The 24,071-nt window shown below is 48.2% G+C and overlaps 1 protein-coding gene across 1 annotated transcript in view; it reads right to left on the bottom strand.

Annotated features, from left to right (window-relative positions):
* The window catches only part of LOC128710260 (ecdysone-induced protein 75B, isoforms C/D), an 87,440-nt gene that overhangs the window by 18,272 nt on the left and 45,097 nt on the right, over positions 1–24,071 (bottom strand). The window contains exon 3 of the mRNA XM_053805306.1: positions 3,568–3,712. Within this exon, the coding sequence (XP_053661281.1) occupies positions 3,568–3,712 (145 nt within the window). The remainder of the gene's footprint in view (positions 1–3,567; positions 3,713–24,071) is intronic.

The following is a 24,071-nucleotide window of genomic DNA, read 5'->3' as shown; positions in this document are numbered from 1 at the left end:
ATGCAAAAGCCTTGAAACTCGCATGAACCAATTCCACCCTTCTTTTTCTGCGGATGAACGTGCAACATGAACTTTGCGATTTCATGTGTGTGTGTGTGCGGGAATGAATTGCGAAAATGAACCGGATGCGGTGAGTTAGGCGAATAAAATTTAATAATACTAAATTTTTTGTATACATTTTTTGATTAAAATTTTGATAAATAATTCGATTTAATTTAAAAAGTAAACAAAAATTTCCATCTTCTAATTGGAACTTCACTGTGTTCGTGTGCGTTCCGGGACTAATCCGATCGCCCGTTACGATCACTCGATGGGAACTCACACACATGCAACCGGCCCCCTGCTTGTGTGCCCGGTCGTGGAGCACACGATGCATGGCAACCCCAATGGAGTAAAAATAGAAAACGAAAGTTTTCCTTCACTAAACTCCGGTACGGTTTGCAACAGAGGCCACCGGCAGGGGGGGGCTGCGGTTTGGCGGTGTGCGTGAGATGAATTTGGCACAGAGCGGGAACGAGCCGTGGACAGTGTCCCGATGCTGGTGCTGTCTGCACGATGCGTCACTTATCACCTACTGTGCGCAATGTGAGACTGTAGTTGATTAAAATTCCCTTGCGCTGGGACAGCAAAGCGGATGCCTGCCACAATCGAGTTTGAACCGCGATTACGAAACACATAATTCATTCCGTGCGCGGCGACCGACGGCGCACGGAAAGGCAAACGGAAGCGATTTCGCCACGGTGATTGAGAGACGGAGAAGAGATGCATGTCTCGTAAAAGCATGGAGATAACAAGGTAAATGGTGCAGAGTAATATACGGCTCGGTAGTAATGATAACCACTGCGTACAACACACATTAAACCCATCATCAATCTTCTGCTCAGATTAATCAAAACGAGCAACAGCAGAAAAAAGAAAATGCCTTACTACCAAAATAATGTAAAGTAAAAAAAAAACAACCCCTCGGTACGGAAGGTGATAATGAGCCTCCTCCCCACGCTGGTTCGCCCGGTGCCGGTTGGAGAGAAAGTGAAACTCCATCCCAATCTCCACAGCCCCCCCAAAAAATAAAAAACCTTCACGCACATCAGGCTCGATCTCCTCGACCCAGTAAAATTCCGTGCAGCGGCTAATAGGCAAAATAGGGGATGGAAAGAAGGGGTGTTGCGTGCGGGACACACATCGGTCGAGGCAACTCGGTCCGGGGTGAATGCACTCCGATTTGGAGCGGAGGTCGTTCATAGAGCGAGAAGACATAATATTAAGCGCGCACGAGAGAGAGAGCAAGAGAGCTCATAGTAGTAAGGGTTTCTCTTAGTGAGCCAAACAAGGCATCCCACCAAAGCCACAAACAAAATGGAAGGGTGTCTCATGAAGGAGTGATCGAAATGGGAGAGCATGAAATCTATGCTCCTCTGAAGGGGTAGCGACACGATGGATGAACCGTACAGCATTACCTTGAAATGGTGCGAGCGAGACCCTAACGGGGGGGGTTCGTCGCTTACTCGCTCTGTCAAGTAAAACATGGCCGAATGAACGCACATGGCAAAAGGAACGGTGAGTGTGAAGCGAGAGGAGCGCAAAGGGCGGGAACCCGGGTAAGCGGAGGGGGGGACACAAACTAGGCCGTCGTCTCATCCCCTCTCCCGCACCCCTTACACCCGACAACCCCCTCGCGCTTTTCTCTCTTTCAAACACCCTCATCCCTTGTTTGCTCACCACGAGCGATGAAGCTAAACGGCGACTAAACGACACTCGCTCGACGACACCGATCAGCTCCTCTCTCTCTCTCTCTCTCTCTCTCTTTCGCTCATGCTCACCCCGGTTAGCTAGTCCGTATGTAGGAGGGGAGGGGGGGGGGGGGGGGTAGGTTTGCGAGTTTATTTTTCTGACCTAAATAAAGTTCAAAATGATTATGGCCCAGTTAGACGGTCGTTGAACTCGCTGGCGATGGCCTCGCTCGGGCCTCGCCACACACACGGGCGAGTGAGCAGGCGCACCTGGGGGCCGGGTAAAGAGCAACCGAGATGCAGCAACACCCCACACACGCAACGCGGGCGCGCGTTTTCGCTTTCGGTGTATGACGTTATGGCGTTCGTCTTCTCGCTTGCGTCGCAGGGCGACTGTTGCGCGCATGCGATGCGAAACAGGCGGTTGGGAAGGTAGGTGAGGGGGGAGGGGGGGTGTGTGGAGACGGAGGGTGTGCAAAGGTATTTTTTTTGTGCTGCTTTTTGCATCACTCTTTCCCTCCCATTTAAGGCACTTTTGTCTTTTTTACGCTCGACGCTCGCTGTTCGCGTTGCGTTTCGCTGTGGTCCACACAGTTGCAGCAACAGCAGCAGCGTGGCCCTGAGCGTTTTTTTTTTGGTGTCGCCTGGCTACGTCCAGCATCGTTCTAGGGCTGCTATTACTCGAATGATGTGTACCTTCGCTTATTCTGGGTACTTTCAGTTCGTTCGCCTAAAAGGAAGAACCTGACGAGCAGATGCAATCTTCACAACTATCAGTTCCAGATCAAACATTCTGACCTTCAAAAAAGGCATAAAGATATCGAGATCATCATTGAGAAGGTGACCCCCATTCCGCTTCTCCAATGGATTTTGGACACAAAAAAACAATTGAAGTCATCACCTTCAACAAAGTTGAGCCACTCCCTCCCCACAACTGGACCAATTGTCCGAACGCCACCGTCAATAAGCTTCCCTTTTAAACGATTTGCCGAAGATTAACGCACCCGCGGCGGACACAGCCGCGACCCAAGCGGGACATAGATAACGAACCGCACGGCAGTAAATTATCTCAGCATGTCCGCATGACACCGCCGGGTGGGGGGAGTGAGCGAATTTCTGGACAAAAAACCACTCACATCCATCCGCAGAGCGAACGGGAAGAGTAAGGGTAGGAGGCACGAAAGGAGGGCGCGAAAGACCCTCAAAAAAGTAGAGCACTGACCGACCGGCTGGGGTGTCCTTCACACCCGAAAATTTCGGACCACGATGCCAAAACGAGGCGGCGCGCGGTGGCGGAGCGCGCGCGTCCCTGACAGCCATGTGCAACACACACCATTTTCGATCTTCTCCAATTATTTTTTGTTTCGGGGTTCGCTCCGTCTCGCGCTGGTGGATGGATGGCACCTTTTTAATGGGCCCCAGCAAGTCTCGCATTCGACCTTCGCGTGTGGAGAGGAGATTTTGATGGCGCTTTTTTTTTACTTCTGTTAGAGTTATTTGGGGGGATTGTTTTTTTGGAGGGAACTGATGAACACTAGGGTCTGCTTGTAAGCCGTTTGGATGGAGGAGTCTTGAGCGGGAGTAGTGCAAAATGAGCTCGTGGTTTGTTCAAGACGTTATCTAGCCGGAAATTGACTTGATGCAATGACATTTCCAACTTACTGGCTTTTAAACATCCAATTGAAGATATCTTCACGTCTATTGTGTAGATCAGTTGTAGACCATTTTCCTCAACTTCCATCGCTTTATGTTCGAAAAAGGGGACCCCCTATTCAACCAGTACCAATATTGAGCTAAGCTTGGAAACAAAGAAAGGATTGCCATAAGGTCGACTTACCGTCACGACTCATGCCGACGGCGATGCACTTCTTCAATCGGCAGTACTGGCAGCGGTTGCGATTTATTCGCAGTATGCTGCACTGCTGATTTTTCGTGCACGGTCGGTACTGGATCTTCTGCTGTATCGACCGTCGGAAGAAACCCTGCGGAATGACGAAAAACAGAGGGGGAAAATATTAATTAGTTGTGAGGCTTCGCGTTGGGCTAAGTATTTTGAATTAGGCATTGGTCATTGTAAGGAAAATGTGATCGCTTTGGTTTATAATCGTGCCACTTCCGGCTCCACTCGCGCTAAACGTACGTGATCTTCGCAGAGGTTCTCCTCAAACTGCTGGCAGAGATCGTTGATGAGATGGTCGGACGAGCAGGTGCAGCGGGAGGACGCGGAGGACGACGACCGCTCGCCGGACGATAGGCCGCTGCTGCTGCTGCTGCTCTCGTCGCCGCTGCTGTTCGGTTCTGGTGAGGCCGCCGACGAAAGGGACGATTCCCGGCTGCGGCAGGAACTGTTACCGCTGCTACTGCACAGGCTGCTCGAGCTGCTCGAACTGCGCGCCTTTTTGCTTGCCAACCGCCCCTCCAACCCCACGGCCTCCTCCTCCTCCTCCTCCTCCTCGTCCTCCTCGCATCCAGCCTCGATCGCTTCGTCCTCGTCCATGGCGATCGGGTCCGGCTGCTCCTTCTTTTCGATGGCACAAATGACTACACGCTGCTGTTCGTCCTGCTGCTGCTGCTGCTGTTGTTGATGCTGTTCGTCACCCTCTAACCGGGGTGCCAACACCACAACGGACGGTGGCACTACCACCTCCTCCCGCTGCTTCACACCGCCCTGCGCCGTCAACCACTCTTTGGCGATCGTTGTCTTTTTCCAGGGACAAAAATCAATCTTCGGCGTGATGGCCACCACCGGTTGGGGGGCGGTGACCGCCGGCGGTGTACCGCCGGGGGTGGTTGTTTTCACAGCGTTGAGTGGTGCGGATTCGAGAATTTTGACCAGCGCACTGTGACTCGTTTTCAGACTCTTGGGCTGAGGTAGCGATGATGGTGGTGGCGGCGGTGGCAGCGGTGGGGCAGATTCTTGCGATGGCGGGGTAGGAACCTGCCGCACGATAACGATCGTGCTGGCCGCGGACGGTGCCATCGTTTGATGTTGCGTTTGCGTCGTACACTGTCCTTGGGTAGTGGCGCCTGCTGTTTGCTGCTGTACAGCGCTGCATCCCATTTTCCCTTCTTATACGGTTTGCACTTGATTTTCCCTTACTTTCCACCCTCCACTTGGTTGGCTTTTCCCACCCTTTCGGAACGCTCAATTCACGCACAAACATGCACACCGCACACGGGGGCTCGCGGGGTTTTATCTTAATCCAGCGCACCTGGATCGGGAATAAGATGCGTAACCCTGCAGCTTGCCGTACACACTCACACACGCACTCACGCACGCACCCACAAGCACGAGACGAGCACGGTGGTTATTCCGTTGTGTTAGCCGTCGAGCACGATGGAGACGCCCGGTGTTTTGTGAGGTTTAGAGTGAATTTTCCATCTTCGTGACGTTACTGGCGAGTGCTGGCAGGGAGGAAACTTTTGCACCGATGCAACACACGCACACACATACGCACAACATTGATTAAATGCACTTAAAAATGCGACCGGGTGCGCTTGCCGGGCATTTGATTTTGAAAGGGGAGGGGGAGGTTTCGCTTCCTTGGAACTTATTTCCCGGTGCACCGCGGTGGAAAAGCTTGGGAAATTGTTCTTTTTTCTTTGCAATCGCCTTACTCTGCCCACTATCACCACACAGCACAACTTCGGTACCAGAAGGGACAAACACTTAAAATATCACCCTTCCGACCGATCCCTTTCGTCTCCCAACTCGACGAAAAGAAGGCGCCCTTTTTAGGGGGGGGTGATGAGTGAGCTGCAGCACTTCACTTGGCTGGAAACGAACTAAGCTTACGAAACGGCCAAGCTGCACCTTGTGCCGGGAACACCAACGGGAAACCCTTGAACGATTGTTTCTTTATCACAACACAACTTTACCCTGCACAACGTCCCGCCGGGAGGTGGTTTTCCTCGGAACAAAAACAACACAATCGGGCCCCTGACACTAGTGACCGATGATGGCGGAATTTGTAGGGGGTTTTGGCTTTCCGTGTACTAAAACCGCTCTGCAAAAGCTTGCCCGCCGTTCCTATCTTTTTTTCTTTTCTTTTTGCTGTAAGCCAGCTGCCCGCTAATACACAAACCCACCACGGGACGACGACGACGGAGTTACGAAAAACGATGCTTTCGCAGGCGCGTCCAGTTTGCGAATGAATATCAAACGCTCCGTCCGATCGTCAGTCGGGTTTTCGGTGCGAAATGAACACCAAAGGGGTCCCCGCCCGATTCGGTAATATCGTTACCGTGCGTGCGAACGAGCGAGATACACTCTCTATAGCTCTTTCTCTCTCTCTCTTTATTTCATTTCTCGCTCTCGTACGGTACGCCGTTATTTTTGCTCCTCAGCTTCAACCGAAAAGGGACGACCCCAACACACACACACACACACACGCGCGCCCGTGTACACGCAACCCCCCTAGTTCAACGACCTGTCATTGCCGATGGCCCCCCATTCGCCACACACCCACCTGCTCCACTAGCATCGTTTTCAACTCTCTCTCTCTCTCTCGCTTCACATTTTCAGCCACAATTCACTTCGGCCTCACGCTTACTCGCTCACGCTGACGCCCAAAGCTCTCTCGCTCTCCGTCACGGGCGCCCCAACGTGTGTTGCAATCGAGTGAACGCCGAACCGACCGAACCAGATGAACGTCAGGTTTCGGAGCATTTCGCAGGGAAAAGGTACGTGACGTGCGCCAGGGAGGCACACAGTTGGTGTGTGGTGAGTTTTCTCGCGCGCGCGAGTACGAGAACCATTAACGGGGTGGCGTGTGACGGTCCGGAGGGTGGCCGTGTTGGTTTCGTGACCTACTTTTTGGTCATCCACCCCGAAAAAAGCGACGGGGCCACACTATGCTCACACACGCAGCAGTAGCAAACAAGGCCCTGGTTCGGGCTTGGGTGCACGAGAGTGAATGAAATGGTGGGCGTGCTCGCGCGTGCGAAGGAGTAAGAGAGAGAGGGAGACAGGTCACTACATAACGCATACACGACACAAAACCCCGGGGTTGGCACGTCGAAATCGGTTCGTAGTACTACGAAACTATCATCGGCGCGCCATCCATCCAATAAAGCTGGTCGCATTGTATGTGTGTGTGTGTGTGTGTGCAGGGCACTTTTTACACACTGGCCAGATATTTTTTTACAACTCCGGATCACACGAACCAGGCAGTGTCGAAAGGGAGCGAGATAAAGACGCTTTTTTTTGCATTTTCAAGCATTTTTCTCACCTTTCCTTTCCCAAAACCACCCCTCCCACCGTCAAACTAAAAAAGGGATTGGTGGTGGGAGGGGGTGGAGGAAGTGAGGGGAGTGTTATTTTTCTTTTTATTTCTTTCTTCGCCGGGCAATGAGGGGGTTTCGTTTTGTGGAACCGCGTCATCGTCTTTTGCTTCGGCCGGGAAAGAAAGTGAGAGGAATTTGAAGCGAGGCCAATTATGATGAGCCTTCACACACACAGAGTGTGGCACCTTCAACCAGGTGGTGGTGAGGAGTAACAGCAAAAAAAAATGGCAAATGGAGTAGAAAAAAATTCGCGTACGTTTGCCAACACAACAAACCACCCCTCCCCCCTTGTTCGGAAGCCGGGAGCCGCTCCTATTACATGAGGCCATTTTGTTTACCTGGTCTTTTTTTTTTCTTCTTTAAAGTTGCACCGAGGTGAGCGTTTTATTGTACGACAAAACCGCACGAAGAGGCCGGGGGAGGGGGGAGGGGGGAGGCGGGGTAGTTTAAAGGAAATCGTGAGAAAAGTTTTCCTTCCAAAATGGTACGAAATTTGAGCAATAAGGAGGGTAAAAACCGCCCAATGGAAAGTTGATGCTGATGGGTGGGGAGTTGTGGGAAGTCAGCAAAAACGGGGGGGGTTCGTCTTCCTGTCACTTTTTCCAAAAGGAAAGTGTGTCTATACTTTTTTTTTTTGGGGGGTGGAAACCAATAAAACAAAAGTTTTGTATTCAGTTACAAAAATTATTGCGAGGGTGAATCATTGCGAATTCGAATGAAAATCTGTCGAAGTTGCAATCTTTTTTTTTTGCCAAAAAAAAAAAGGGAAACAAAACCACCCTTTCCCGCGCGCGTTCGATGATAATGGATGATGAATCAAAAGCAAGCAGCCACTCAACATTTTTTGGGAGGCTTTTTTTTTGTTGTTTACGTTCCTGTGTGCGCGGGAATGATTCAGCAGCGATTAAACAAAGAAAGAAAGGATTCGCATCGGGCATCGGTGACGCACAGCGAGACGGTATTGGGTCAACTTCCGGCAGGTTGGGTATTATGTTTGGAAATTTCTTTGTTGAAGGGTCTCAGTTAACAAGTTTTGTGTTTACTGTTTGGTTTTGTCAAGATAAATGCATTTAAATATATAATTAAACGGGTTTGGTGGCCCGTCACCCAAAATGTGGGTGACGCTGGAAGAAACTATTCGTATGCACTTTTCGTGTACATTAAAAATGAGCAACAAAATAGTAATTTAAAGCTTTTTTTTATAAGTAATGTAATTCGTACTGTAAAGTATGTTGTTTTTGTCGCAAAATGTTAAAAAAAAGCTTCATCTTTGGTGGTGGTTTGGGTGACAGCAAACAGACACTGTATTGTTATAGCCCTTTACAAGTACTTTTACGGTTAGAATCATTCATATATATGCAGCCAAGGAAATAAGTGTAAAATTGTCGAAATATAAATAAAGTTGTTCTCTTTCGTGCATCTTAAGATGCAAATTGCGATGGCGAAACAAGTGAAACTTGTTATAAACAATTTAGTTTACTAATTGCCTGCTCCCCACTGAAGGCGCTAGATCTTCATACATATCAAACTAAACAAAGAAGATGTCCACGGGCCGAGAAGCGTGTTTTTTGTTTCTGCGCACATGATCTAAATACATCGATTATAAATCGCTTTAGTTTGTCTGCTTTTCGCAATCCGTGATCGTACCGCTACTAAACTCGACGTAAACAATGAACAACACACACACACACGCGCGCGTGCAACTGATCGTCGCCAAAGAAGATGATCTTCCACTCGCGAAAAAGCATCACAAGTGGACTCGAGCTGCTCTCGGGTCGGTCGGTCGGCCGAATCGGTCAGTGGCCTCCGCGAGAACGTGCACATACGAGTGAAAAAGAAAATAGCCCAGCAAACAGAAAGAGCACGACGACGCCGATGACGGGCGACGACGTCACCGACGGATTCACCGTAAGCAAAACCGTCATCGACCCCCGGTAATGCCGGGGAGCGCCCGGGAAACGAACGCGTACGGGCGTCGCAACAGTTCATTGGCCTCGGCGAGGTTCTGTGGCCGGGTGGGTGGACTTGGGTGGGTTGCGGTGGTGGATGCGAAGGAGGACGACCTGAAACGAGAATTTACGCTCACCTCAACCGCATGCTCGTCATCAGCAATTGCACACATTACACACTTTCGTACCGAAGTGCGGGGGGGGGGGGGGGGGTGAGCAGAATGCTGAATTCTGCACCAGAGGGTGAAACTTCCGCCAAAAAGAAAAGCTTCTGCTGCACACATTGACCACATCATAGCCAGGGGGAATTTGACACTGACTCACAAAGGAGTGCCATTCCAAAACTTTTGGGGACATCTTGCATCAGGGCATTGTTATTGGTTTATTTATTTTAATGTTAATAAATCCATTCACATGAGCAGTTCGGTACGGAAATTCCAATAACGAGAGAACGACCACGACGCTGGCAGTCGGGAAAGAACCATGCGTCACCATAGTGTGGTCCCGCGTACGGGAAAAAAGGTGAATGAACGGGCTTATACACAAAACAGGCCTGCCCGGCACATGGTTCTCGCTCGCGACCCACACCCACCCCCCCTTCCCGTTAACGGTCCAGCCAATTGTTGCAAGCACGACCAGGCAAATGTGTGACGTCAGCAACGGAGAGCGACACCGAACGCGGGAGAAGTTTGCCGAGACAGGTTCTCAAACCGTTTTCACGAGCGAGAGAACACGTCCAGACCGGGTCGCGCAACCCCTTCACGGAGGGGTGAGTACGGTAGAGGCCGGTAGAGCAAAACGCGATTTCCTGGGTCCAACCATCGGCGTTATGTGGCTGTGGACGGTAGATTTGCATATTTTACCTCGTCCACAACCCCCCCCCCCCCCCCCCCCCTTCCCCCCTTCGCTCGCGTTTCCCCAACTCCGCATGGCCATTTTGTTCAATCTCATTCATCTTCCGTCACGAACAATAGTTTGCTGAGAGAGTTCAATGACCGTTTGACTCAAAAGGGTGTACGTGCGTGTGTGTGTGTGTGTGTGAATGTGGAGAAGAAGCCCGATCTGGTTTCGGTCGCGCGATCGTTCCTGATCTCCGTTACGTTTTCCCGTGCGTGTATGTCACCCTGTTGAGGGTTTTTGTTGTTGTTGGATTCCCAACTCTTCTAACCTCTCGCAGAATGTTTGAAGTTTTCCCGATGGGGAGTGGAAAACTTCGGAACGCTCCACAGACCACGCTGATGAACTCGGAGTGCTTCGGCGTATGGAAATTCTTATCCCCCACGGTCCCAGGCTGCTAGGACTTACCAGGGACTCCGGTGTCTGAGTGTTTAATTAGGTCAACAGCACAAGCCACACCGCCCGATACGTCGCCGTGTGTGCACGTTCGTGTGCTCGGCGGGGTGGAAATATGACCAAAAAGGGTTGGAAGGGTGGAACCGAATGGCGGAAGGTTAAATGAGTTCGTTAGCAGACCTCAGAACCTTGTTGGCCCACTTGCCACCCGCTCGTCGGGTGGGTTTTTTTTGTGTTCTTCGTTCTCTTCCATAGTTCAATGACATTTTGGTTGGAATGGCTAGCGGTGCAACATTACAGTTCTATTGCCTGTTTTATACCTTCTTCCGATTACGATCTGCGTTTGCTTAAGTTCACCACTGTTTTGGCTTGATTGTTTTGATTTAATTCTTATTTTTTCTCTTTGTCATTTACATGGTAGTTATTTAGTTTTATCTTTTTGCTACTGTTTTTATCACTTTTTTAATACTTTTTGTCTTAATCTCACAAAAACTAAAGAATTGCTTATTTTAATTAAAAGTTTTTGTTACCATCCGAAGCATTTCCATTTTCATTACTTATATTTTTCCTTTTTTTTTTAAAGCTTCATAATTTTCTTTTTTCGTAATTTTCTTTTATTTGTTTAGCTTTGTTGATTATATTATTTGCTTTATATTAGTTTTTTGTACTTCTTTATATTCTTTGATTTGTTTTGTTTTGTTTTGTTTTGATTATTGTATTTGTTTCATTAGTTCGATATTGTTTGTACCTGTTTACACCTTCTTCACAATCATAGAAGCTTTTCGAGTTGTACTGTTCAGTTTTTACTTCTTTTTGTATGTCTTACTTGTAGTTTTATATTTTTGGTAATGTTTTCTCTTTGGCTATGTTTTCTTCTGTTGTATTTCTTTGCCTTTTCTTTATTTGTTCTATTTCGTATCCGTTTGTTTGCTACTATTATATTTGCTTACTAAACTTTTTAAACGTAACATCACAACTTTAATGTTTCCATTGCATTGCACCAGGTACGCAACGCGATGAATGTTTTAACCGTTTCGCGCGTACTCAACGCATGCAGCGCGTAAACCTGCGCGTGTTGGTGTGTCAAAGGCTGACTATTTACAACAACGGCAACAACAAAAAAAAAACAAAACCAGGAACCTGCAAAGAGGAGAAGCAACAACAACAAAAAAAAGGCCGCAAATAGGGTTATAGTTCCGTGGCGCGCACGACAACGGTCAACGAACTTTTCTCCGAAACTGAAAGAGAGTGCTGCTGCCGTAGTTGTTGTTGTCTTGCGCAACAACTTCAACTCCCTTCCCCGGTACCTTTCACTCTCTTCCTTCCTGCTATGAACGAAGAGCGCGCGCGCATTTTTGTCCCATCGCACGCGCAAAAACGCGCGCGCCCTGGGCTTACATAATTTTTTTCTCACCAACTTAGCACCCTCCCGGTCACCCCGGGCTCGCGATCAAGTGTGGTGTCCGATCGTCTGTAGTTTCTGCGCTCATGTCCGGGTCCGGCGTGTTTATGGTCAAAATGCACACACAGCGAGGTCCCCTGGAATGGGGCCGCGTTTCAGTTGATTCCTCCCGCTACTGCTGGCAAACCCCCTGGAGCCACCGTCCTCCAACTCTCTCCCTCCCTGCTTCTGGGGTGGGTTTATGGGGACGTTACGCTAAACTTTATGTCCGCTTAGATGTCCGCCCGGTATGTGTGTGCCGCTGTTTTTTGTCGCCCCACACACAACATTCGTACGCAATTTCGAACAGGCTAACGGGTTGTTTTGTGTTCTCTGTGTTCCACATTCTTACACCCATGCCCTCCCATGCCACCAGAATTGTTTGTTGCGGGTGTTTATGTGCAAAAACAAAACCAACAAAAAAAAAAAAAACAATGGAAACAACAAAAAGGACAAACAAATGTTTGCTGGAATGAATTGACATTAGAGAGAAAAAAAAATGGGGGCCCCACTTTAGTACGCAAACGTGGGTACTATGCTGCATGTGACAACATCATGTTGTGACCCAATACCTCCACAGGGAACACAGGAAGGCTTACGAATTCATATACCCGCCACCGCCAGTAACGCTTTCCCGCTCCGCCCTTTTTCTGGGACCCTCTGAACTGCTGAAGTTGTTTTGGTGCTCAGTGCCCGATGACGGGTTACAGTTAGAAGTTAGACGAACCGCACACAGAACTGGTGGATAGTTGGAAGCATGATTCTGCCCTTCTCCAGCCTTGTTTCCTCCCAGCAAGGGGGGGGGGGGGGGGGGGGGGGGTGGCGTTAAGGGGCAATTTTTCACACTTTCGGCATTGACGTTAGAATGTGCTGTGAAGGTACAGCGTGCAGGGGGTCATTGGCCTTTTCGTCAACAGTCCGTCCGTTTTGGGGGGAGTGATTCACGTATCGTGAATCAAGTTCGAGGGAAAACTGGTTCGAGAGATTTCGCCCAGCTCAGCTGGCTAGAATTGGACGTTTGAGCTTCGGTAATATTGGAGATGACTAATTTGGAACGAACGATAAATTTAGTTTAAAAGATTCTGCTTTTATTATCTATGAATCAAAGGACTAATAGGTCTCTCATAGATAGGTCTTTATCTTGGGAAAAGGATACAATTATTTGTTATTTAAAAACTGATAAATACCTATCAAGAAATTAAGCAAAGACATACACTTTTTAAAGTCCAAATTTTATCGATTTACATTAAATTGGTTTGTACAGCAGTACAGTAGCACAATAACATTGAGCACACATTGATTTAACGCCGGTACCGTCGGCCCAGAAGTAATGCAACAATAAACGGGCGCCAGAATTGGCCAAACAAAGCGTCAACACCGCCAAAACCATGCCGCCTCGGATTCCAAAGCGCAAACAAACGTCAAAATGGTGGTAAACAAAACCAACAAAGTACCGAGTGCGATACAAGCGACGAACCGCGACCGCGCCGGAAAGGGAAAGGCGCGCGGTGCAAAGGTTGGCTGTTTGGAGCAAGTGAGCAAGAACAATACGCGGGTGAGTTCACTGACACCGGCGCTGCCGGCGGCAAATGGCAAACGAAAATGGAGAACAACGAAAAACAAAAAAAGAAGGCCGGGAGAGGTTAGCACATTACACCTCGCCGTCTGTCATCTGTCTGTGACGGAGGGTTTGAGCGAGCAGGGGTAAGCAAAACACCACCGCCATTTATCCGTTAGATATACACATTCAAATGACAAAAAAGAAAAAAAAAACATGAATGCTCTCATTTTGATCTGCCAGAGTGTCACAGTTAGTGGCTTCAGTTGATTCAGCTGTATTCTCGCTTATCCTTGCCCAGACGTTCCATCAGGATCTCTCTATTTCAGAGCCCCCATCGCCACCAGCGGGGTGTCCCATAGTTCACTGGAAGCGGAAAATCGGTCACTCTTTGTGCACTTCAGACGCCAGTTGCATTCGCCCGCTTTATGTCTACGGAGCTGTTTTGCAATTCCGAGCGACGGGGAAAAGTTCGAGAAATGGCAAGAATTCGTTAGCATCCCTCCAGACGTTTGCTTTATTGCGATCTGCAGCACGCTGCATCCTTTGTGTGCATTTCTTTATCTCCAAACGATACTGAACCGGTCCATCCTAAAATGGGGTCACTTTTTGGAGGTAGCAGGTTTACACCGTAAAAGGCACAGAACTTGAAGATGCTCGCAAAAAGAGAGATGACTTCTCTAGAAGAACTGGGAAGATTTCTCACTTTATTACCGCTTTGGGTACACTTTACCACAAGGAGTTCCCCCCCCCCCCCCCCCCCCCCCCCCCGCTTGGGGACGGTGATCAACCCTAGCAAAAAAACAAAACAAAAAAAAAACCCGGACAAGTCATTGCCCTCCACGCCGTGCACGTCGTCGATGTTCTTGTGGAGAACAGAGAATGAGAACGATTTCGCTCACGGTACGATCGTTGTATTGGTGAGGTGTTGGACAGATGGGGGGGGACGTGGGGGAGATACGGCGAGATAAAGCGCACGTAAGATCGAGAAGTGGGATTTTAGTCCGCCGACCTATAATTACACACACTCGAAACCTCCGCTGTCTGTCCCACTGTGCGTGTATGTGTGTGTGTTCACGATCGCGTCCCAACTGCCGGATCGGAAAAGAAAAACCCGGTTTTTGCTGGCGTTTCTCCACTCGATTTCCTGCTTCCCCGATCCCATCCTTCCACAGTGGTGGGTAGGGGGGGAGGGAAAGGGGGAGGGGGAGTAGTTTATTTTTGGTCAAAACATGTCCCACTCGCAAACGCCAACCAGATGGCCACGGTGTGTGTGAGAGAATAGAAGGAAGTGAATGACCGATCTCGTGCGCTTGGGGGGAGGGGGAGGTGGGTTGTGTCCGCAATCGACACAGCTTCGACACGCGCGACGTCATTTCTCTCCAGCCGAGCCGGGATCGATCGGGACCACGATCGGGCCCGCCATCGTGCGGTTGCAATTTTACCCACTGCTCTCTTTCTTCCATTTTCTTTTACTCGATATCTCTCTCTCTCTCGCTCTCTTTACTTGCTCTCCCGTTCACACACGCGAGCGTGTCAGTTGGTTACGCAAAAATAACTGATTGCCCACAGTGCTTATGATGATCGAGTTGGCATTTCCGCGTGATATCTGCCACCTTTCTTCTTTCACTCCTTTCAACGCTTGCAACGTTGCGCTCGGTCTCTGTCTTTCTTCTTGCTTTTTTTCTATCTGCCTTTCTCTTTTGCTCCCAACAGCGTAGTGAAATGTACAGTCCTGATCGTAATATATAATTCACAGGCGGACGGAAACGGTCGATTCGGCAGCGGCTCTGACGCTGGCGACTTGATTTCGCGACGTCGTTGTGTGTATTATGCAATTGTGTTAACTACTTACTAACACACTCGGATGACCCGCGGGGGGAAGAGGAGGGGGGGAGGGGGGAAGGGGGAGAAGTAAAACTAGCAGCCTACGGTACCGGAGCGTCCATTGACCTCACGCCACTCGAATACGGGGCGGTTTCCGATGGAGCTCGTTCAGAGAAACAAGGCGAGTAATCACGACGTGGTTCGGGGGGTTTTTTTTTCCTATGCGCGGACAAAATTTTGATTTCTTTCGCCTTGGTGTGGCCCTCCGCTGCTCAACAACGCTGTTTCGATCGTTCTTCGGTTGCTTGCTTTCCTTTTCACGCACTTTAGCACGGTGCTGCTTCGTCTGTTTTCTGGTTCCTGCTTTCGGTATTACCCTCGGTACACGTTTTTTTTTGTTTTAATTTAGATGTTTTGTTTGGAGGTTTTTCTTTTCTTTCCTTTTCGTTTTGTTTTGATTACGAGCATTAGAAAAGCAGCTCGGAACAATAAATGAAGGAAACGAGAGAGAAAAAAAGAGAGAGGGAGAGAGAGCAACGCAAAAAAAAGGCAGCATGTTGTGTAATGTGGCCCCGGGTCGGGTAATGGAAACTTCCACCGGGTGGAATGTCTGTTTAGGAGTTTTGGTTTTGTTTTGATTTTGGATTTTTGGCCTTCTTTTTTTCGCTCCCCCTTCTTGGGGCTTTCTCTCTGGTGTTTTTTTCTTCTCTCGCCTCTTTTGGCCGCAGAGGTAAATGAACGCATTAAAGCTCGAAAATTGGGTGGGATTTTTCCTACTTCTCTTTGCGCTTCCTTTCCAAACATCTTACGAAACATGGCCGTTTGCAATGTGGATTACTACCCTTAATTCCCCGAGGGGTAGTACTTTTATTTCTTTTTTTTAATGGGGTCTGTTTACTTTGTTTAGGGTTTTTTTTTACTTATTTAGGAGCAAACCGCGATAGTTTTTCCTTCTCGCTCTTTCTCTCTTTTCATACTGTGCCTACTTCCTTCCTATGTTTTCTTTCTCGAAGCTGTCTCTCTCTCTCTCATTTGGAGCTGAAGATGAAAATCATCGACACTTTCTACCCCGCGCTGCCGAATGGTTAGTCTTTCGCTTCCTGCTCTTCCCTTTTCTGCGTGCCGGCACGGATCAGGTGAGAGATGCAAGACCCTTCATCACAAAAGGTTGTTGAACTCCACCACCCATTTCGTGAGTCGTTTGTTATTATCCATTTACCAACTTTGTTACTTGCACTTTTCCCTATTTCCGCAATCTCTTCGCGCTTGTTTTCATTTCCATTTCTACACGAACCGTTGCGGTTGGTGGATGAATTTTCTTCGTCTCTGTTTTTTTTCTGCTGCTTTCTAGATGTTACTTCCAAAAGGTAAAACAAAACGTAAACAATGCTCCATCACGCACGGGCGTAAACAATTTCGTAACCACGCGCGTACCATCACCACCACCGCGGGTGTAAAGTGATTAGATAATTTATTGTCATGTTTTTTTTGTTTTGGACAAACTTTTAATTAACATTTCGCATAAAATGTCAGTCACCTCTACTGGGTAAGGGGAAAACTTTTCCAAAAACTGGATTCAACCACCGTGTTGATGATTTATGTGTAAATAGTTCCAAAGAGTTTGACTCCCAGCCCGATGAGTCACCGCCGAGAGTTCCAGTTTTGCTGCGGTAATGATAGAAACTGGAATGTCCACTTTTTGTTCGATCCTGTTCTGGAGTGGCCACAAAACTGTTCTGTGATTCATACCTTGGGCCTGCTACTTTTTGTCCCCACTGGCGGGTGCTCGACATTCGAGGCTTTTGACCCCAGCGTTCGATTTGCTGTTCGCCACTGCTACGAGTTGTGTATGCAAATGAGCCCAATAATAACTACCAAAAAAAAAAAGGAAACCCAACAGAAATTACAAACAAATTCCCCCTTTTTCACAATTAACAGTTAAATGACAGTTACAGTTATGCGCGACGACGGCCGGGTGGAACATTACGCCACAACGTGGGTGTGAGCGATGGTGGGGAATATTATGAAATTGTTTTATTTTCGGCGATGGATTGTGTTTATTCATCTTCCCTTTCGTGTAATGCACTGCACCCTCGTAAACGTACACACACGCACATGCACAACAACACAAACGTCATTAGCATTAGTGCAAAGCATAATTTAAATTCATCGCTTGCCCATCAACAAAGCGGGAGTTGGAACGAGGGGGACGCGATGTGAAGATGGGCGACGACAATGACGGCACGTAGAACAGTTACGAGTCAATAGCCTTTTTTAACGCAAACGCACGCGCTTGCTTCACGGCGTACGGTAGCTAAAGGAAAAAAAAACTAAAGCACGCGGGAGCCAAAGTAGCCGAAAAGCGGGAGGGGGGGCACTCGCAGGAATGGGGCGACGAACTTCAGAACTTAATGTGCGATGGCGATCTAAACAAACTGACGTATCGCGCTGGTTGTTGGGCAATTTTGAGGCCTGATTATGATAAATTGGAAGCGATCTGATAAGAACAAGGTAGGATTATGACAGTTAGACATCAACCTATGGGCGGGTTTCAATATTCTTCAAATTTGTAAAAAAGGTCATTATGCGAGAAGAAATCATATTATATTTGTGTGGTTTTATTACATTCTCACACTTTAGCCCACTTTGCTTTGGGGTATTTCCGATTGATGATCAGTACATGTGTCAATTCGACACAAGTCACACACGATATGTTGCAATACGCTCACACCTTAGTCACACACGCGCATAAAGGAAAGCGCGAGAAAGAGAAACAACACTCGTCCCGTACACTCCCACGAAATGATTGCGAGCGCTCATTCCGTATTGCTCAATCCGGCGCTCTCACCAATTTTAAAACGAGGTCTCTGTTTACAGTAGTGCGCCACGTGCTTTTTTACCACGTACCATGCGTCTCCATCAGGTTTTTTTTTAATCAATTTTTTACACCCTTTCGAGTGCCATAGGTGCAGTGATTTATCTTCGAAAGCAATGTTAAAATGGCGCGAGAGCTTAATAAATTTGTTAAAAGGCTTCAGTTGGAGTTCATCGTTTGAAGATCAAATGGCTAGTATCTGAGAGCATCGAATGTTTAGTGAACTTTTACAGACAAAATTTAGTTTTGGGTGTTTTAGGACTTCTTTCATAGTCATTTTATAACATTAAATCTTTTGTGTTTATGTCTTTTATATGGAGTTTTAAAAATATTTTTGAAATAATCGCGTTTTAATATGTAGTTTCCAATTGCTTAAGTATGTAACTAACATTTAAAAACTCATGAATAATAAAACTCAAATCGTGTAGCTCGTTTTCCATATCGAATGAACGGTTTCATTCACATTGCTGCTTTGCCGGGCCGCTCCGGTTTCCCTCGTAATTTCTAGAAACGACTCGACCGTCTGAGCCCTTCGAACGCACACACACGCGGCCGTGCGTTCTCTTCTCGACGCATTTTTCGTCACCATATGGTGGTGGTTCTTGCCATCGGTCGCTTGTAAAAAAAACGCTCACCAACACCGTGTTGAGAGAGAGAGACCGCTCCGGAGCAACGCGCTAGAAGCCAAAACAAGCGAAACCCCTTCCCGCGCGCTCGGATAGCATTGACACATTAACAGAGCAAAGACCTTTGGCGTTCGTTTCTTGTGCCGTGTGTCTCGGGTCTTTGGGTCTCTTTGTGCACCGACAGTGTGGTACGGGTGGGGAGAAGGAGGGTGGAAATGTTGGTCAACCACCCAGCAACAAAACGCACCGTCACTCATACACGCAGCAGCTAAGTTAGTCGTCTTTGCGGTGTACGTTGTTGCGTGTGACTGAGTTTTTAGCGAGCCAACGGGAGGGGAGGTTTGCCATTTTTGTTGTTGTGTTTTTTTTGCATCGTCCACCCAAATGCAGTTTTCGGTGGAGTGTGGCCATTGTGTACATCTTTGTCGCGGCTTAGTTGTTCGGGTTGCTGTGATGTTATTGTTCCCTTTTCCAGCGTACAAAAGCATCGTGAATATAATGGGAAAATTATTTTTTTTATTTAAAATTCAAGATTCTACATGAATATATGACTCTGTCCCTCGTAAGCATATATCGAGAACAATCGAATATTCTCGAAACACCAACAAATAGGGCGCCAAAAAAAAGCTACCTGAAAGATACCACAACGTGGAAAAAATAAACAAACAATCGATGAGCAAGTGCAAACAAAATTTTTACGCACAACTTCACAACACGCGCTACGTTATTGTTGTCACCAACCATGGGCCAAACGCATTCGTGACGCAATTTCGCCTTTTGTTTGTTTTCCCCGCTAAAACAGGATGTTGAGTTTATGCTTTGCAAATGTATGGCATGCTCCTAATTTATTACTTTGTTTTTATAGTTTACTTGAACTGTATGCTTTTAGCTACCAGAGGGTGGTTTTTTGTAAAGAATGACTAAAATGCGCCAAAATAGAGGGCCACCTCCAAGGCGAAGATAAGGAAATAAACATCAAACGAACGATAAAAAATGAGATAAACCGAACGGATCATCGATGACCGACATTTAAGCACAGCACAGTTCTCGCTCCAGCCCGGCGAGAAGCAAACGTCGCGATGCACTTCGACGCTCCGTGCCGTTGCTGCACTTGGTTTGCTGCGGTCCAACAAAAACCACCCCGAACGCGAGATAAGCTTCGCACAAAAAAAAAAATGCATCCATGATCATCTCATTCCCGCAGACAAAGCAGCAGAGAGCAGTGCAGGACCCTTTCTGCTTGTACGGTGTATGATAACGGCGCATGGGACACGCGAGGGACTTAAAGGGATGGAAACGAAAGCAGAAGAAGAAACAAAAAAAAACCACCAAGCGACGGCGCTTCGGTGTCGTTGGCCTCAGTAACCCACATGCAAGGTTGATGACCTAAATTGCTTGCCTTCCCTTTGAATCGTTCTCGTTCTCTCCCTGCTCGCAGCCTTTCCCGCGTCCTGCGGCCGCTTCCCGCTCGTGCCCATCAATTCCATGGTCGTCGACCTCATCCATCACGAGTCGAGGGGGGGGGATGGGATCGCCTTTTTGTCCCGTTCTTATTCAGCCTTGTTTGCTGGAAATGAACACCCGGCACCAGTGTTCATGTTCTGCCATGCTCGTAAATGGATTCTTCAACCCCTTGTCCGACATTCGGTTCTAGGTCGCGTTGCATCCAGGGGAGCAATGAACCATACAATAACATTATTTATGCGACTTGTGATTGCACATTAAAAAATGTGTACTACTAAAATACATTCTTTAATAAATTTCCACTTGTTTGTTTATACTTTTTATCAGTGGTGCTACTGTTGGTAAAACGTTATCACCCTCAAAAAAAAAAAATGCAGGTCGGACACATCCGGCCACCGAACAATGAATGCGCGACAAAATGAAGCCGAAATGAACTTCCTAGCGCTTTTCTTTCGAAACAACGAAAACGAACGTCCACTCCGTAGAGAGACCGCTAGAGCGAGTGAGAGAGATAGTTAAAGCGAACGTGTCAGAAGAGTGGCGAAGTTCTTACGCCACACGCATTTAAAGGGTCCGGAAGGGAGGAGGGAGACACACGCTCTCGAATGAACACCCTCGCGGTTCATGCACGAGTGTGTGCCCCGGATCGCGTAGTAAGAGTTCAACACTCTCAGCAGCAGTACGAGAGTGTGCAACAGAGTGAGAGAAAACTCACCCCACTGTTTTTTCCTCTCAAACGCAGCCATCTTTGTTTGTTTCGCGCTCTTTTGCGCTCACACACAGATGGGAACGTTTTCGCTCTTTCTGCTTGCAGTCATACACTCACGGAGTGGAACGAGCTGCTACAAAGCCACAGCTGGACGCATAAAATGGACGTCATACGACGTCAGGGTGAGAGTGAGAGAACCATCGGGTGAGTGAACGCGGCTGAGCGAGATACTATGATATGAAGGGTGCGAATAGAGTTTAACACCACCCCCGTCCCTCACTCCAAGGGGTGGTTTTGGGTGGTGGGTGGTTGGTGGTGGCCTCATAAAATCTCAAGGCCAATTCCCCTCCCTGCTTCCCATACTTCTCATTCTCACCCCTAGATTGTCCCACACACACACACACTCTTCCTCCCTGTCTCTCACACTGCTTTCTCGTTCTAACTCACAAAAGGAACAACGCTCGCATTGCTATTCTTTTGTGGGGGTTGTAAGATGCGAGAAGAGCGCGTGCGATCGACGACATTTTTAAGGTTCTCTTCCAACTCGTGCGGTGCGCGCTCCACGAGGTAGACACACACACACACACACACACACACAGAAACGCACGCGAAGCGAACGTGCAGAGGGTGACAGATAAAAGAACGAGGCCACTCGAGTTCATTCAACCCTGTGGTTCAAGCTACCGGGGCCCGGTGTATGGAGTTCGGAGATTCGTTTTGTTTTTTTTTGCATACGATTCGCAGTCCGAAGGGTTTTTTGTTTTCTGTTTGCAACCATCACACCCAAGAAAAGTTCTTTTGCGGCTCACCCTCGCTGTAGTAGCCGAAAAACCCCGTGATGATAGGGGTTCTTCACTATTGCTTTTTCATTAATTAAATAAGTGCCGAACGACGGAAGCAATGGTCCATCGGGGCCGTAAAAATGTCGAAACACACACACACACCGAGCGAGATAAGAAGGAACACATTAATTGACGCACAGTTTATGCTGTTGGCGCTCAACTCTTGCTACTAAACGCAATGCGGTGCGGTATAAAGGTGGAATGATAAGTCGCTCCCCCTCTTCCCTTGTTTAAAAACAAAAACCATCCCCAAATAAGCATATCTTGACGGTGCGACGAAATTCGCATCCGCGCCATAGTGCGGCCAGGTGAATGACCCGGCCAATCGGTGGCATGCGCGTTTTACCCTTAAACAAAATCACGAGCAGCCACACACACACACATGATACGAGACCGTTTAACGACTAAAAGAAGTTGGCCAGTACGTCAGATAAAAGGAGCACGCACCGTGTGGGAGGGGGGGGGGAAGGGGGTGGTAGGGGGAGTGCAGCAAACAGCAACAATAACTATGAAGCTTGAAAAAAAAACCAGGGCTCCCGATTTGAAACCGAGTCAGTGTGTCACTCAGCTGCTCCTCCCACCCACCGGGGCCCGTGAAGCTGTGGCATGGTACGAGAAGGAAATGAGTTTGGTGCAAAAATACCATACAGGAAGCGAGAGGCAGCAAAGCAACACGACACGCTTCATTTACGAAGAAATTGATGAGGGAACCTCATTTAAATGAGTGGAATATCTCATTTCGGTGTGGTTTGTTTTGACGCAAGCGGGCGCGTGTGTGTGTGTGTGTGTGCGCGCTTCGCATCGATGCGAGAGATATGGGTCAAATGATGGGTCTATTTATATTTGCAAGACAAAAAAAACACGATGCTTCAAACAACACATTTCAGCGAGCTGCGAGCACGCACGGGCTGTGTCGCGCCAACCGTTCAAAGGGTGGAGGGTCGGTTTTTATTTTAATACGCCATTTTTTTTTTTTGTAATCATATCCACCATTTTTTTTTTTTGCATAATTACAACAGCGTGAGTGAGTGAGTGGCTCGCCGTTCTTTTCACTCACGTGGTGAGAGTGAACTGGGATGAGAGAAATGGCGCCAAACTGTTGTCAACTTTGACACTTTTGACAGTTGGACTTTTTGAAAATTTAATTGTCTAATCGGACCTCAATAAAGGGTTTACTTTTGCGAAATCGTTTGGTGGCAGCAGCAACCAAATGCTGTCTAGCACACCCACCAAACCCCAGCAAACTGTTAGACCAAAACCTCCGCACGGTACCGAAAGTCAACCGTTGTTTGCGTCACCTTGCAGATCACCAACTCCAGGTGTTCAGTCTACCCGGCCGTGTGTTGCTTGTCCTTGACAACCGCAAACACACACACACACACCCGTACCGTTACAAAAGCAGGTAGGTCGACGACTTAGGTGTACGGGGCCGCCCGTATCGTTCGCCTCTGCAGCTGGGTGCGCGTCGAAATCGGGAAACTGCAACGACGAAATCGATCCGTGTGGCCATCTCGTTGGGCAGCGCTGCAGCTGGGCCACGTTCCATTGCACCGTCAACCCGCGAGCCCGTACAATGCAACATTGCACAACAAAAGCGCAGCCCGAGATCGTATCGCTGAAGGTGGTTCCAATCGTGGCAGAAGTTGGAAGTGTTACGATGCTTATGTGGCGGGCTCTCGAAACCGACTGGATGACCTTCGCGCGTTGGCCCTTTTTTTCCGGCACTCCAACCCGCAACGGCCCTACTCGGGAGTGCTCTGTTTGGCGTGTCTCGTAGGCATCCGTATTTCTCTCAAAGAAACGTCAGCATTGTTTGGGACGTTCAAATAATAATTGAACCTCTACAAAGCTCCCGCATATCCGATGGTTCCCGCGAAGGTCGCATGCAGTTTTGATGGGTGAAAGGATGAAACTGGCACCGGTGGCAGCAGAGAACTAGGTCGCCGGGCCAGGTGTTTCGGCACCGCCGCACCAAGGTTGATGCCCAGGCAGAGTTCAACAACCGAGCGCAGCTTCAAGACCAACTCTTTCAACAGGCAGCCCACCACCAACGGCGAGCGCCAGACTGGAGTCGATTTATGAGCCCCAACCTCCCTCCATCCTCTTCTCGCCTTTAAAGTCACAATGCAGCAAAAACCCTTCTCTCCACTTCATAATTATGAACCACACGCACACACACACCAAATGTGCCCTTGTACCAGAAATTGAAATTCGAAAGGATTTTTCTCGCTTCTTGTACGAAAAAAAAAACCAACCCACCCGAAGGAGAAACACGAGCGACAAATTCCACCGTTCCATAAACTATGCAGCTGTTGATTGTTTTTTTTTTCTTCTCCCCTTCTTCTTCTTCTTCTTCTTCTTCTTCTTCTTCTTCTACAGTCCGCTCCCGTTTGCGGGCTGGCCCACGCGCCGCTTATGCTGAGCGAAACCCCGGTGGGAGGTTTGGTGGGAATTACAACACATCCATACAG

This window comes from Anopheles marshallii, chromosome 2 (genome assembly GCF_943734725.1).
Source record: "Anopheles marshallii chromosome 2, idAnoMarsDA_429_01, whole genome shotgun sequence".
Taxonomy (NCBI): domain Eukaryota; kingdom Metazoa; phylum Arthropoda; class Insecta; order Diptera; family Culicidae; genus Anopheles; species Anopheles marshallii.
This window is presented reverse-complemented; position numbering and strand designations above follow the sequence as displayed.